The 17152-nt window shown below is 37.8% G+C and overlaps 1 protein-coding gene across 1 annotated transcript in view; it reads right to left on the bottom strand.

Annotated features, from left to right (window-relative positions):
• FAM184A (family with sequence similarity 184 member A) overlaps positions 1–17152 on the bottom strand; it is a 153062-nt gene that overhangs the window by 42506 nt on the left and 93404 nt on the right. Inside the window, exons 7-9 of the mRNA XM_060030033.1 lie at positions 14009–14206; positions 10266–10388; positions 1993–2154 (exon numbers count right to left, since the gene is read on the bottom strand). Of these exons, the coding sequence (XP_059886016.1) occupies positions 1993–2154; positions 10266–10388; positions 14009–14206 (483 nt within the window). The remainder of the gene's footprint in view (positions 1–1992; positions 2155–10265; positions 10389–14008; positions 14207–17152) is intronic.

The following is a 17152-nucleotide window of genomic DNA, read 5'->3' as shown; positions in this document are numbered from 1 at the left end:
TAAGGCTTAAAAGTTTGCAAATTATTTAATAGTTTAAAGTCAGCATTAAATGAATAATCTTAACTAAATTTTCCATATCATAGGTATCTAAGAATTCAATTATCTTCACCTGTACACACATTACCTAGGCAGATACGCTGTTAAAATTCATTCCCATTCATATCAAAAGTATGCTATCTGCAAAGCTTAAGCATTATCGTTGTATCTCACTGACGTGATTAAAATAATCATGAGAAATTTAGGCTTCTATTTTCATCCTGTAACTTCAAACCAGTGGTCCATGGGTTTAGTGTTATTATGATATATATGAAATCTCTGTAGAGTAGCATAAATGAAGTGGTTTTCTGGAGCTTGGGGCTGGATATGACCTGTTTGGACAACACTGGCAACCATCGATCCCTGCCAGCAGTGTAGCTGCTCTTAGGGTACAATGGAAAAGGAAGGGATGATGGTCCATCCTTCTGTTAACACAATGACCCTTTCTGGATCACCCACTTGCCAGTAGCACATTGCAGCATTGTTGAGGGGCATATCCAGATTGATGGGAAAGTAGCAAGTCAGTGCTGAAATTGTTGACCTGGCTAGTAAGCAGTAAGTACTGAAACCTGAAGTCAGCCATCTTAGCCAACTGTCATTTTCACTAAGTACTCTGCCTCTAAGAATTATTTTTTTCCACCAAAGACAGTGTTGAATGGAGTAGAATTTCTCAAAGAGTATTTCTTTTACTGAATGCAAAGCACTTTATTAGACATTATTGGGGTGGGAAAAGAAGAAAACACTCGCTCTTAAGAAGCTTACTCAAAGTTATGGTAAACTGTGATGCAGCACCTATATTTGCTCAATTAAATTTGTCCAGCAGAACAGAAAATGAACAGTTGATAAGGTTTTGCTTAAGTTTTTTATTATGTTCTACTATTTGATAGAAGAACAATGTAAATATGAGCAAGGAACTTAAAGAAATGAAACTGAATCCAATTCTAAGCTAAAAAAATAAAATTTGAAGGCAGCATTTACTGAGTGCTTACTATCTTGCTAAGCACGGTGCTGTAATGGTTTACCTCAGTCAGTTATGACAACAGCAGTGTGACGTGCATTCTCATCATCCCCCGCCTCTCCTGCATTGTGTGGATGAAGAAATTAAGACTGAGAAAAAGTAACTTGCCCAAAGTTACACACTAAGTGACAGAGGCAGAATTCACACCCAACCAATCTGAGTTCAGAGCCCACGCCTTAAACCATCTCTCTGAAAGAAAAAAATGATAAATCTCTAGCTACTGTCCCCCTAGTTGTATGGTTCATTTCTCTACCTTCTAATGCAGTCTAAATATTTGCTCTGCTTCATGACCCTGAAGAGGAAAGACAAATCTTTTCCAAAATCTGTAGGTCACAGAGAATCACTTAGTTGCTATGCATGAGAGTTCAACTCTTACCAGTAAAAGAACTGTGCGTACTAACTGTAAACGGATTGAACTGTGTTTCCAAAAAGATATGTAGAAGTCCTAACACCCCAGTTCCTCAGAACGTGATGCTATTTGGAAACAGGGTCAGTGAAGATGTAATTAGGTAAGATGGGGCCAAGCTGAAATAGGGTAAGCCCATAATCCAGTATGACTGGTGTCCTTACAAGAAGATGTGAGGATGCAGGAAAAATGCCATGCAAAGACCAGAGAAAAGATTGAAGTTGTGCTGCCACAAGCCAAGGAATGCCTGGGGCTACCAGGAGCTGGAAGAGACAAGGAAGGATCCTCCCTTAGAGGTTTAAAAGGGAAAATGGCCCTGATAACACCTTGATCTTGAACTTTCAATCTTCAGAACTCTGAGAGAATAAATTTCTGTTGTTTTAAGCCACCTTGTTTGTAGTACTTTGTTATGGCAGTCCTAGGAAACGAATAATAATTATATACAAATGTGATATTTGTAATAAACTTTAAGCAAAGTAAATTATATTTTTACCTCGCTGATGTTTAGATTGTAACAGGATAATGACGTTACCTCAGCATTTAATAGAGCATCCTCGGTCTCCTTCAGCCTGCCTTTAGTCAAGTCCAGCTCATTTTGAAGTCTTTCCTGGGAGTCCTGAAGACTAGCAATGAGTCCCTCTGCAGAGCCAAGACCTTGTTCACTTTTGCTTACCATTTCTTGGAGGTGGCCAATCTGCAAGTAAATACAGTACTTTTAATACACCTCAGTGTAATCGACTAGCAAACAGTCACGTTTGTTTTCTTGAAGTCTTTTCTTTAGATGTAATTTTACTGATCAATCTTTCTTGATGAATTTGGAAGAAGCACTCAACCATGATAGTCTTCATTTGTTGTTTTTTGAAAAGACCTCTATATTTATGATTTCCCTTTGTCATGGCAACCATGTAAATACATGGATACCTCAAGCTCCTGTGAATTCCTGGTTCTATCATATAATCAAATACCTATAAAAAAGAATTGAAGATAAAGATCATACCCAAGATTGAGAAAAAAGGATCTTTTAGACAAAAATATTTTTTAAACTGCTCTCTAAAATTGAATCACTTATATTTCATTTGAGCCCTGTTCTCCATCTATTTATAAAAGTGACAGATTTAGGTCAATATCGATAAGCTGGTAAATGTAGCTTAAATTAGGATATGTTGTGATCTCTATGTTTCCATAAAAAATGTGTGTCTTGAAATTGTTAAGAGTTGAATTCACACACTCTTGAAATTAGGAGCTAATAGACAATTTGTTGATTAAGCAGACCTCAAGTAATGAGAACTATTATAAAATCAGTAAATGAAATACTTTCAATTATCTAAGAAAATATTATGAAGTAAAAATCTCATTTTTATAAAACAGCTAAGCTTATCAAAACTCTACAGAAATGACAACTGGTAATTAAAAAATAATACCTGAGTATTTCTCACTGTAAATACAGACATCACAAAGAAAACTGAAAATCCTTCTTTAATCCCCTCTCTGACCCGAAATCCCCTGCCCCCAACTTCCTGTCTCCTTTCCATGCAGATATATGCACATGCTGAACAATTCCAGTGATGGTAGCATTTTATCTTGTTAGTATCTTTAAAGAGATGCCAACCTCATAAAATGAGCTGGGAGCTTCCATTTTTTTCTGGGCTCTGAAATATTTTCATAGCTAAGATTTACTTGTTTTTTGAAAATTTAGTATAATTCATCCATGAAAATCCTCTGGGTCTAGTGCCTCTCTAGATACATGTTGGACTATTCAGTTTCTTTCATGGCTATAATTGGTTTGGCCAGGTTGTTCAACTACTTTGAGTCATTTTAGAAATTTAAATTCTCATAGGAAGACATCAGTTTTCCTTAAATTTGAAAATTAACTAGCATATTTGTAAATAATATTCATTTACAATGCTGTAAAATTTTCTCTGTCACTGTATTTATGTCACATTTCCCTAGTCTACATAGATTACTTGTATCTTCTCTACTTTTTGTGTTGGTCTGGCTTGCAGAATGTGTTCTGCAGCAGTGAATGAACGAATGGAAGAAAAGTGACTGTTAACAGAGTTAAAGAGGACTGAATTTAGGAGAAAATCTAGTTTCAAGTTCTGGGTCTGCCAGTATAAAACAGCAGTAAAAATACCTACCTCACAGAATTACTACGATAATTAAGTTCAAGGATATATGGAAAAAGGTTCTTTAACTAGAAAGCAACATACAAATATTAGGTACCAATCAATACTCACACAATTTGCCAATCACCTATTCCACACCTCCCAGTTTCTCCTCCCATAATTTTGCTTATGGTGTGTTTTGATATCTGTATAAATATTCTGTGTTTTTAATTCATGACACTGCCATCATATTTCAAAAAGCCTTCTTTGTCCTTGTATTTTGTCACTTGAGTTTTGTATTTTATTTATATTCATGATTTAATATTACATTTCAATGCTTAGCCCACCTGGAACTTTTTTGGTACAAGGTTGAAGAAAGAATCTAACTTCATTCTCCTCTTCTCTTCCATTTACATACAGTCTTAAGAAAGCATTGTCATCCACTATGATTCAGATTAAACCTATTAACTCTGGCCTCTATCTTACTATTCTACTGACATTACGGGTAAGTCCTCGGAGAACTCTTGGTTGCATAACATTTTCAGGCCTCACAGTCTGATCCTAATCACTGTCTGACACTGACACTTCCACCCTCTTGCAAGTGTCTGTTTTCATGCTTTTCTGACATCCACTAATCCTTGTTCTCATGCTCTTGATTTCTCCTTTTCAATCGCTTTTCCTGGCTCTGTTAATTCAATATTGGTGCACTTCTTGTTACCAGCAATCTTCTCATTAGCTACCCTTGGGTAAGCTCTTCTACTTAAATGGCTTCCAGAACTGCCCGATCTTTAGCTCCAAGCCTGCACACTCTACTTAGTTCTAGCCTAGATGTCTCACAATCACCACAAAGTCAGCATAGAGAAACAACTCGATGTCTTGCCATCCAATGTATTTTTCCTCTACAGGAAGTACAGATTCCTATCTTCCAATAGTGGCATTATTATCTGTCCAAATACCTAAGCTAGATACCTGAGTCACTTTCTACCACTCACCATATCAAGCCCTATAAATTTTATTTTATTTTAAAATTTTTTTATTTTTTATTTTATTGACATATAGTTGATTTCCAATATTATATTAGTTTCAGGTACACAGCATAGTGATTCAATGTGTTTATAGATCGTACTCCATTTTAAAGTTATTACAAAATAATGGCTATATTTCTCCATGCTGTACAATATATCCTTGTAGCTTATTTTATACATAGTAGAGTGTACCTCTTAATCCCATACCCCATCTAAGCCCTCCCCACTCCCCGTCCCTACTGGTAACCACTAGTTTGTTCTCTGTATCTGTGAGTCTGTTTCTGTTTTCTTATATACATTTGTTTGTTTTCCTTTTTTAGATTTCACATATAAGCATTAACATAAAGAGTATTTGTCTTTCTCTATCTGACTTACTTCACTAAGCACAATACTCTCTGTGGCCATCCCTTGTTGCAAATGGCAAAATTTCATCCTTTTTATGGCTGAGTAATATTCCATTATATACATATTGGGTTGGCCAAAAAGTGCCTTCAACTTTTAAGTAAAAATAAAAGACACATTTTTCATTTTCACCAAGAACTTTATTGAACAATGTATTCACCCTTTTGTTCCACTACCTTCTGCTATTTTTCAGGCAACTTCATAATTCCATCTTCCCGAACCTTTTAATCTTTTTGAGCAAAGAACTGTTCCAGGTGCCTTTTACAGTCTTCCAAGGAATTGAAATTTTTTCTATTAAGAGAATTTTGTAAAGACCGAAATGAATGGAAATCCAAAGGTACAACGTCTGGTGAATACAGCAGGTGAATCAGAACTTCCCAGCCAAGCTGTAACAGTTTTTGCCTGGTCATCAAACAAACACGTGGTCTCGTGTTACCCTGATGGAAGATTGTGTGTTTTCTGCTGACTAATTCTGGATGCTTTTCGTCGAGTGCTGCATTCAGTTGGTCTAATTGGGAGCAGTACTTGTTGGAATTAATCGTTTGGTTTTCCGGACGGAGCTCATAATATAGGACTCCCTTCCAATCCCACCATATACACAACATCACCTTCTTTGGATGAAGACTGGCCTTTGGCGTGGTTGGTGGTGGTTCATTTTGCTTGCCTCATTATCTCTTCCGTTCCACATTATTGTACAGTATCCACTTTTCATCGCCTGTCACAATTTGTTTTAAAAACGGAACATTTTCATTACGTTTAAGTAGAGAATAGCATGCGGAAATATGGTCAAGAAGGTTTTTTTTTGCTTAACTTATATGGAACCCAAACGTCAAAGTAATGAACATAACCAAGCTGGTGCAAATGATTTTCAATGCTTGATTTGGATATTTTGAGTATGTGGGCTATCTCCCACGTGGTATAACGTTGATTGTTCTCAGCTAATGTCTCAATTTGATCGCTATCAACGTCAACTGGTCTACCCAACCGTGGAGCATCATCCAGCGAGAAATCTCCAGCACGAAACTTTGCAAACCACTTCTGACATGTTCGATCAGTCACAGCACCTTCTCCATACACTGCACAAATCTTCTTTCTTTTTTTGGCTGCACTGGGTCTTCGTTGCTGCGTGCGGGATTTCTCTAGTTGCGGTGAGCGGGGGCTTACTCTTCATTATGGTGCACAAGCTTCTCATTGCAGTGGCTTCTTTTGTTGTGAAGCATGGTCTCTAGGCACACAGGCTTCAGCAGTTGTGGCGCATGGGCTCAGTAGTTGCGTCCCGCAGGCTCTAGAGCGCAGGCTCAGTAGTTGTGCTGCACAGGCTTAGTTGCTCCACGGCATGTGGGATCATCCTGGACCAGGGATTGAACCCACCTTGTCCCTTACATTGGCAGGCAGATTCTTAACCACTGCACCACCAGGGAAGTCCCACAAATATTATTTTGTGTTTCGCTTGCGTTTTTACCTTTCTTGAAATAATAAAGCGTAATATGCTGAAAATGTTGCTTTCTTTTCTTCCATCTTCAATATTAAGATGGCTATATAAAAATTAGCCAATTTTGGTAAGTCTTTTTTTAAATGCACATTGATATGACAGCTGTCACATACAATCTAACAAAATTGTTTCAAATGAAGTTAAAGACAACTAAGGGCTACTAGAGCCATCTTGTGGAAAAAACCGAATGAACCTTTTGGCCAATCCAATATATACCACATCTTCTTTATCCATTCATCTGTTGATGGGCACGTAGGTTGCTTCCATATCTTCGCTATTGTAAATAATGCTGCTATGAACAGAGGGGTGCATGTATCTTTTTGAATTAATGTTTTTGTTCTCTTTGGATATTTACCCAGGAGTGGAATTGCTGAATCATGGTAGTTCTATTTTTAGTCTTTTGATGAACCTCCATACTGTTTTCCATCTTGGCTGCACCAATTTACATACCCCCCAACAGTGTAGGAGGGTTCCGTTTTCTCTACATCCCTCTTCTCCACATTTGTTATTTGTAGACTTTTTGATAGTAGCCATTCTGACAGGTAAGAGGTGACGCAGCATTGTTGTTTTTGATTTGCATTGTCTAATAATTTTAGTGATGTTGCAGATCTTTTCATATGCCTGTTAGACATTTTTCCAAAGTAGACATATGGATGACTACTTACGTCTTCTGCTCATTTTTTGATTGGGTTATTTATTTTTCAATATTGAGTTGTATAAGCTGATTATATATTTTGGATATTAACCCCTTATTGGTCATGTCTTTTGCAAACATTTTCTCTCATTCGGTAGGTTGTCTTTTCTTTTGTCGATGGTTTCCTTTGCTGTGCAAAAGCTTTTACATTTAATTAGGTCCCGTTTGTTTATTTTTGATTTTATTTCTTTTACCTTAGGAGACAGATCCAAAAAATATTCCTACAATTGATGTCAAATATTTACTGATCTCCTACCGTGTGTCAGGCAGCGTAACAACTGTGATAGAACATCTTATAATAAACAAATCCAAATGCTTTTCATTTCAACAAAATATTGAAAAAATATATATCCACTTAAAAAGCTTATCTCCAGAAGAAAATCTACAACTTAAATGTTATAAGTACATTTTAACAGACCATAATGGTCAGAATTATTGATGATTCAGCCTACTATTTTATCTTCAAAGGTGATCCCAAAATAACATTTCATAGGATAACAGGGTTATCCTCCACCTGAGATTTTAAACTCACTAACTTCCCTTAATATACTATTATGATTCTGGCATTTATGAATTTATCATCTAGATCCACAGTTGAACTACTTACATTTTGAGGCTATTTGGAAGGGTATCAAGATCTACCAACTTATGAAGAAAGTACATTCCTTAATTTTTTCTAAAACAATCACTTTCTGTTTTTATGAACTACCCCCCTAATTCTTTCCTCCTGTCTTTCCACAGATGTATCTATTTTCCATCCAATAAATGTAAGTGGAATAAAATTTTTATTTAAAAGGCAAAACTTCTGACTAGGTATTTTTTAAAATGCAGCTATATGTGTTGGGCAAGAGGCACACGTAAACATAGGATGCAGAAAAACAGAGTCAGTGGATGAAAAAAGATATACCAGACAGCTTATACAATATCAAATAACACAGACTAAGCCAAAAAGTATGATTCGTTAAGTAGCTAAAACAATTCTATATTTGTATGCATGTAACAAAGCCTCTAAATATACAAAGCAAAAATTGATAGAATGTAAGAAGAAATAAGCAAATACACCATCATAGTATCAGTGTTTAGAAACTGACAGATCAAGAAGATAAAAATTGAAAAGAATACAGAATATTTGAAGAAAATAGCTTAAAATCTTGATTTAATGAACCAGAATGCAGACTACATTGCATTAAATGAGTGGATGCACTCAGAACATTAAACTTCTTTTATGTGTGAGGTCACGATGCTAGGCCTTAACAAGTTTCAAAAATTGTTTTCACATGAACCACAATGCAATTAAGGTTACAAAAGCATTTCAATCTCACACAGCTTTTCCAGAGAACAGAAAAGGATATAAATCCCACTTCATTTTATGAGGCTTGATATAACCTTGATTCCAAAACCAGAAAAGGATGGTATAAAGAAGGAAAAGTACGAAGCCATCTTATTTAAGCCTAGGCTTAAAAATCCTAAAATCAATATTACAAAACTGAATCTAGTATTATATAAAGAAGATATATATAATCTGTCATGACTAACTAGGACTCATTCTAGAACTCCGAAGTTGATTTAAAATTATAAAACTGATTAATGTAAGGTACCACATTAACAAGTTAAAGAAAAATGAGTATGTTCCCAATAGATGCAGAAAGATCAACATCAATTTGTAATTTTTTTTTGAATTAGGAAACCAGAATTACAAGAGAATTTTCTAAACCTGATAAAGAGCATTTACAAAATAAAGCTTCAGAGAAGCATCATAATTAACTGTGAAATGTTGACGCCCTTCACTTTAAGAGCAAGAAACAAAACAAGAATGCTTACTGTCTCTGGAGATCCTAGCCAGCAAAGTAGGACAAGAAAGAAAATGTCCCAGCGTGAAGGGAAGGCAGATACATACAGAGGGATGAGGCAGGCAGATTCTTGGGAGCCACTCTAAAGCAGCACCAAAATATTACCAAGGTGCTAAAACATAATTGAGAATGTATCTAGAAGCAAAATCAATTACATATTAATTAGAACTCTTCTTAGTGAGATTATAATATGTAGGTTGGAGGAATGCTGAAACCACTTGGAATTGAGAGTAGAACTCCAGGGCACATGCATGAGAAACACAGATGGTCACTAAACCACCTTCTAATGACAGCAGGACACCATAACCACAAGGATCACAGACCGCGAGAGAGGTATGCAGTGGATGATCTTGGGCAATCGAAGAGAGACTGAGCTAATACCAGTAACAACATTAATTCTCTATTATATCCAAATGTCGTGCTTGGTACCTTCTCTGGATAAGTGTTTAAAGATAATTAAAGAATACTGAGTGCAAATCATTAGACTGCCCAGGAGCACTCATGTGTTTTGATGTGGTTTCTGTGAGCAGAAGCAGACTGATGAGAAAGCAGGACTTAAAGACTGTTGGGAAAGTTGAGGCTAGTGAGGTAGAACAGCTGACAAGATGAGACACATCAAGACAAGAACTTGTCTTAGGAAGACCAGTCTATGAGCCCCATGAAGGATGAGCTGGAAAGAAAGGAAAAGAGGACAGTAGGGGGGCTGTTCTAGGACACAGATGAACAAGGACACAGGACAGCAAGGGGTGGAACAAGCAATATTATAGCTTTTCAACTGTCTTTACATTTCTTCTATTCACAACTTTTTGATTTATAACATTTTATTCTATTCTATTCTTAGTCTTTTCTTTTCCAAGCTAAACAATACTATTTTCATATAGAATTTAAAAATTATTTTAGATGTCACTACCTAAAGATCCAGGGTAGAGAATACAAAGTCAATGTTTTGCAGAAGGGTAGAAAAAACTCTTGTTTTCTTTCGTGTAACGGGATATTCTCCCTTGTTTTGCTTTTCCCCACAAAAGCATCTTGGTCCAACATTTTTTGTGGTAAATTTTTACCTGGTGAGATATAATCAACGTCACTATGAAAATTTCAGCATTAAAGAAAATTTTTGATTATTTTTACTCCAGATATGTTACCTTCATTGAGGCTCATCTACTTATACAATGTTACCAAATAAGGTACTATCAATGAGATATAACATAGGTGATTGATTGGCCTAAAGAATTCTTGCCTGTTGATTGGCTGAATTCAGCTTGTCTTCCAGTTCTTCCTTCAGGTTTTCTAGCTCTTGTTGAAGCTGATTTTTATCATCTTCCAGGTTTAGCTTTTCCTTTTTATGTTGTGCCTCCAATTCCTTAGAAAAAGAAATTTTTTTTTAGAAATTAACAAAATTGTAAATATTGTATACTTCGAAGACTCCAAGAAAAAGACTATTCTGTTTTATATTTTGATGCCTTGCTCTTCAAGTTAGTCTTATACTTAATTATTAATATCAGAGTTAACAGTGAATCTATTTAATCCTAGGGGCTTAGACTCTATCATTCTGAATCACTTATGATGCAGTGGTTAAGTCATTTTTTTAAATGGTAAGAATATCTGACTAGTCTAGATCAACCTGAAGTCAAAAAAAAGAAATGTGTGATATAAATGATAATTTGGTGAGATGAGAAAAAATTCTAACTATCTCTTGGGTTCATAATTCTTTTATATTTACATAAAAATACAAAATTTAGTAACACTTCTGGAACTCAGTGGTCTAGCACTGGAATGTGGTCAATGATTAACAACTAAGAAATTAAGGTATCTAAAGAGCAATACTACTAAAATTGATACTTACTGAAGAACACCTACTATTTGCCAGACATGCTACTAACTACTTGGGATACAAAGGCAAAAAGACATGGTCCCTGCCCTTAATAGGCTCATTAAAGTATATGTGATTAAAATTAGATGTAATGGGGAGTACTGGAGTATATGAATAGGGAACTGATAAGTGCTGGCTTGGTGTGAAACTTCCACAGAGAAAGCAATTCCTAAGCATAGTTTGGGGTGTACCAGTAAGAAAAGGTGGTGAAGCAAGAGGGAGATATAACATTCTAGGCAGAAGAAAAAGCATGTGCAAAAACCATGGAGGTAGCAAAGAACAAGGTATGTTACAGGTGTTCAGTATTTCTACAGTGTAAGGTGAGAACAGTAATAAATAGGGTTCTATGTTGGGTGTCCCCAAGACAAACTCCAGGTTTGATGATTTGCTGGGATGTCTCAGAGCACTCAGCATTTAGTTGTACTCACAGCTATTTGTATTACAGCAAAAGGATACAAAGCACAATCAGCAAAGAGAAAAGGCACATGGGGCAAAGTCTGCAGGAAGCCAGCCTCAAGCTTCTAAGAGTCCTCTCACACAGAACTCTCCTGCAAGCTGGGACAACACATGTGAAATGTCCACTAGGAAAGCTCATGAGGAAACTAACACAACACTCTAAAGTAACTATGCTCCAATAAAAATTAAAAAGAAAAAAAGAAAACTTTCACAGAATCAGATATTGGTAAATAACTAAATATGAGAAATATAACAAATACATTATTATAATTATTATTTTATAAATTTACCTTAACCCTAAATGATATCCTTACACTTAGGATGGATTTGTAAAATTACTTTTGTGTCTATAAAAATGGTACAGAACTTTGTCAGTTCAGCCAAGGTGGTTAGGTATCTAGTTTCATGATCATTAACTTCATTTCCCAAATAAACATACTTGGGGGAAAAAAGAAAGCTCATGAGGGACTTAGTGCCAGGTTTCTTACTGGGGGCTGGCCAGTTTAGCATGTTCCAAAATTCGAGACTCCAGGAAAGAAAGTACATGTTCAGGATAAACCATATTGTTTGCATAAACAATTTAGGCACAGGGAGCCATTCTCATCAGGGAATGGTGGGAACCCTCCTGAAATTCAAGTTCTAGACACCAGCCAAGGGCCAACCTTGCACCATGTTTTCTAAGGATGGCAGTTTCAGGCCTGCTATGTTATCTCGTTTCTGCATGGATTCTCTGTATATTCACATCCTTTTTGGTAGCTAAGTAATAAGGAATAGTGAAGTCACTTTTAGCTAAATGTTCTTTAAAAGATAATTTGACATAGTTGAAAGACTATTTGGAAGGAGGCTGGTTTTAGCTTAGGCTCAGACATGAACTAGCTGGGCAAGAAAGGAATGAAGCAGCAAGTGATAAGTTATTCTGAGAAAAGACAAGGGTAAAGATGAGGCTATCCTAAGAGGTTTTGACTATGTTCACATACAGGAAATCCATGTCATCTGCCTTGTGGCAACCATGCTTTAATGAAAGTTTGTAAGAAATGCAAATGGATGAAAGTAGATTTTCAGGTAGCTCAGAAATTGAAATTTAATGGGTGAAGTGATGATTAGAAGAGTAGTAATGAGGTAAAAATTATATTGATGAAAGATGCCTTGATTCTAGCACTTAGAACTTAATACAGAGGAATAACGAGAGGCAAAAGGCACCTGCAATTTAAATATTCCAGTAAGAGAGGAGGAGGTTAAGGTGAAAAGAGAATGTAGAAAATGAAAAAGAGTAACAAAAAATAGCTACAGGAAAGATTACTGAAGCCACAGTTACTGCTAAATCCTTTACTATAAAACCTCGAACACTTGATACATATACCCAGAGTCGGTAAGCACGCACACGCTTAATTAATTAACTAATCAATTAAAGCTGTACTGACTGGTTCTGGAATAGTGAGCTGGCACAGAAAAAAGGACAACCACAACTTTGAGAAATAACATACCATCAAGTTTTGTCTTTAGTTATATAAACATATAACAGTATGTTTAGATAGACATATTCTAAACGGAAGTTTTATTTTGAATTTTTAATTAACTTTAGGTGTTATTTTTTCCAACTGGTTGTCAGAAAAGGAAGAAATATAGAGGCAGAAGATCTCAATTCACATGCTACCTCTTCTATTTACTAGGTTTGTGGCTCTGAGTAAATCATTTAGGTTTATTAAACCTATTTCACCACCCATAGAATAAAAATGTCATTAATCTCCAAGACACAAACAATAAGGAATATACAAGAAAGCTTTCAGTAAACTGTCAAGTGCTATTATATAAACACCTAACAAGCATCATTAATACATGCCTACACAATGTGGTGGCTAAATGCCTCAGGGTTTGATGCCTGAGACCTGAATTCAAGGTCTGACTGATTCTTACTAGTTGCATGCGCTTGAGCAAGTATTTAACCCCTCTGTGCCTCCACCTCCTCTTCAGTAAAATGGATACAGCAAGGAAACCAAAAGCAGTGTTACAAGGATTAAATGAAAAAATAAACGTAAAACATCCCGGCAGTGTCTGGCACACACAGTAAGAAATACTAACACTTATTTATCACTATATGCCCAGACATGTCTGGGTTTTTACATTTTGCCTCACTTAACCCTCACAGGGATATCACAAGATGGATCTTATCTTCGTCTGTCAAATGCAGAGAGCCTCAGGCATAGCTTTTGGGACCCAAGAATAAGCAGCTAGTAAGCAAAGAGCTCAGTGTAAGGCCCCAATCTGTCAGCTCCCTTGCTTTCTCTACTATATAATTACTGTCTGCCATGTATTACTATTAGCGAGCTGATTACTTATTTGAGGGCAAAACCAAAACAAAACAGATCGTTTTCCCAGGGAAGGAAACTGTCTACAGGAGAATAAGTGCTTCAACTAGTGAGGCTTCCTGAGGAGGACACCAATGTTGCTGTCTCAAGATCAAGCAAGTGTTTCTATTACGGCTTACACCAAGTAGAAATGCCTCATATCAATTTAATAAACTACATCCCCTATAAAAACTTTTATGTATGTTACTCTTTGAACCGAGATTTACAGAGTGATTACAAGACAGCAGCTAGATCATTATAGAAAGCCCACCAATTTACAATGCAATGCTTAGCTGAATTTTTACTCACCATTTGCAGTTTTTTCTTATCCCTAATTGCATTACTGTGGACAGCCTCAATTGCCATATGGTGCTTCCAAGCTAATTCTTCCAAAGTCTTAGAATGGGCCTCATTTAACTGGGCCACCTCTCCTTCCAGTCTATTTTGCAGGTTGTTTAGCTCCATCTCATAATATTCTTGCTGAGTTTTCTTTGCCTCATTTACTTTCTAAAATTGAACAAAAATAAAGATCAATAATTGGCATCTGCTTTTTTCATTACTGCTATTAGTATTTTGAATACCCAGTAAATAAACTTGGATGAACTGAGTGCTACAGGATTTAGATATGGTACATGAGAATACACCATTGGGTGTTCTCAGAAAATGACAGGCTGGCACAGGCAAAATGAGTAATTTTAAAGCAAATGATAAAATACACTATTATTAGGTTAGAACCAAGTGCGAGTTAGCACATCTGCAGGCTTAAGAGAAAAAGGCTTCCTATATGTCAAAGTTGTACACAAAATGGCTTACCAATTTACCCACTCAAATGATAGTATTCAATACAATTTTATTGTGTGCCAATTATATGCCTTTTAAGCATGAACAGTCTAATGATGAAAAAAGTCAAAAGAGTGTGGCAGTATAATTTTTTAAGTTCTTTGAAAGGAGCATGCGTCGTATGTTGTGAGAGTATACAGGAAAGGAACCTAATCTGGATGGGGTGGGAAACAATGTGATGTGTGTGAGAGACAAAGAAAGAGAGAGAGAGAGACAGAGACAGAGACAGAGTGAGATTGATCGATCAGGGAAGGCTTTCCAGAAGAGAAAACATCTGAGCTGATGATGACACATTCTCTCATTTAATTCTCACAAGCCCACCAGGAAACAAGAGATGAGAAAATTTCAAACCTAGATCTGATGTCAAAAGCCTGCATTCATGACCATTTCCAGCATTTTGAAAGCTGAGAAGCAGTTTACCAGGCGGTGAAGTTAGCGAGATGGAAACCCATGCAGCTGAGCAGTGTGGCTAGAACACAGGATCCAAGGCTGGGAGTGGAGAGGGATGAGGCTCCAAAGCAGGCAGGGTCAAATGATGACCAGGGGTCTTTTATGCTAAGGCCTCTGGATTCTATTCTGATGGCAATGAGAAATCACTGAAACTGACATTTAAAAAATTTTTTTTTTTAATTTTTAGTTACTTATTTATTTTTATTTACTTTTTTTTTTGCAGTACGCGGGCCTCTCACTTGTGGCCTCTCCCGTTGCGGAGCACAGGCTCCAGACGTGCAGGCCCAGCAGCCATGGCTCATGGGCCCAGCCACTCCGCGGCATGTGGGATCTTCCTGGACCGGGGCACGAACCCGCGTCCCCTGCATCGGCAGGCGGACTCTCAACCACTGCGCCACCAGGGAAGCCCAAGTTACTTATTTTTAATGTTTGTTGTTTAAGCCACCCAGGCTGTGGCGTTTTGTTATAGCAGCCCCAGCAAACCAAGACAACTTGTCAAGGGGAGGAAGTAGAAAGGAAACAAAGACAGGAAGAACTTTGGGAAGTATCTGAATTTCGGAAGCAGAAGGAGGAAGAGGAGCCGGTGAAGGAGGCACATGAGCCATTGGGAAGGAGGAGAGCGTCACAGAGACAAAGGGTGGGCAGGGGGCGGCCAAGAGCTGTGAGTGCTGCTGAGAAAATGCGTACAGCTTTTGGGCGTGCTGGTTGTGTTCCCACTGATGCCTTAGGACCCAGTACAACAGAGCAGGAGAGGGGAAGCCAGGCCGTAAGGAGGAAATGGAGGTACTGGATGAAGGCTACTCTTTGAAGAACTTATATGGTGTTACAAAAGAGGAAGATGAGAAAGTAAAACTTCAAGGAAATGAGGTTGAAAGATGTTTTAAATCTCTTTAGGGGCTGGAGCAGATCCCCCCGACCTGGATGCTCTGTAAGACTCTCGGAAGACAGACACACCTCCTCTGTATCATTAATTCCTCCTGGATGGGCAGAGCGATCCTGCTGTCTGGCCTCTACAGCACCTGCCTGCCTGGCTCAGTCTGCAGGTCCCTAGAACTACCCAGGTGGAAATAAAAGGTCCTCACGTCATAGGAGGCAGCACACTGCAGAGGTGGAGAACATGGGTTTTGGAGTCTCACAGACCTGGGTTCAAGTTCCAGCTCTGCCACTTATTAGCCATGTGACTGGGGGTACCATGCGTGCATAACGTCTATAGGCCTCAGTTTCTCCATCTGTGAAATGGGAACGATAAGGAAGAACCTATTTTACAGGGTTGCTGAAGATGAGATAATGTGCCCCCAAATGTTTAGCAATATACCCAGCCTACTGTAAATATTTTATAGTTGTTAGCAATTATTTTACATAATAAAGAGATTATCATTATTCCCAAGGCCCAATGAGGGGGGAAAGCCCTAGGGAAGATTCTTGAATGTAAGGCACTGGACTTTCTTTCCTTTCAAAGCCAGAAGGTGTAGACAGAGGCAACAGAAACTCCCAGCTTCTTCTTTCTTGCCTGGGCCAGACTGGGTGTCAGCTCTTCCCTTCAAGCCTCCCCTACAGGGATGGGGGTACTGGGGGCTCAGGGCTCAGAGCAGTGTTCTAGAACTGGATCCCAATCCCTCTGCTAGCTCTCCCTGACTTGGGGTCACCAGAAACCAGAGCCCCTACTTGAATACAACACTTCTAAGGTTCTTTTACCAACATCACCCCCAGGTCTTTTTGTTTCCCGGCTCAGACATGAAGTTCCCCTTATCATAGATCATAGCTTTTACCTATAAAACTGTACCAGTCAGGGCTCAACCAGAGAAGCAGGAAGGAGAAAGAAGGGGAGGGGTGCTGAGGAAGAGAGAGGCCATCAGGAAGGGTGGGCAGGAACTCTTGGGCATGGGCTAAAGCTGCTGTCCACAGGCAGAATGTCTTCAGTGACTGACATTTTTAAAAAGACAATCATCTTGGCAGTAGGCTAGTGAGCTGACGGAAGGTAAGGAGAGTGCAGAGCTGACATGACTTGGGAACCGATACGGGGATTAAGGAAAAAGTAATCCAGAATGACTCCCAGGTTTCTGATTTACTGAACTAGACAGACCATAGTGCTACTGGTTGAAAAGAGGAGTAAAGGAAATATAGTATTTTGAGGGGAGAAAGTTCTAGGCAGGTTGATTTGAC

Source organism: Delphinus delphis, chromosome 14, assembly GCF_949987515.2.
Source record: "Delphinus delphis chromosome 14, mDelDel1.2, whole genome shotgun sequence".
Taxonomy (NCBI): Eukaryota; Metazoa; Chordata; class Mammalia; order Artiodactyla; family Delphinidae; genus Delphinus; species Delphinus delphis.
Note: the sequence above shows the minus strand (reverse complement) of the source record. Positions and strands in the feature narration are given on the sequence as shown.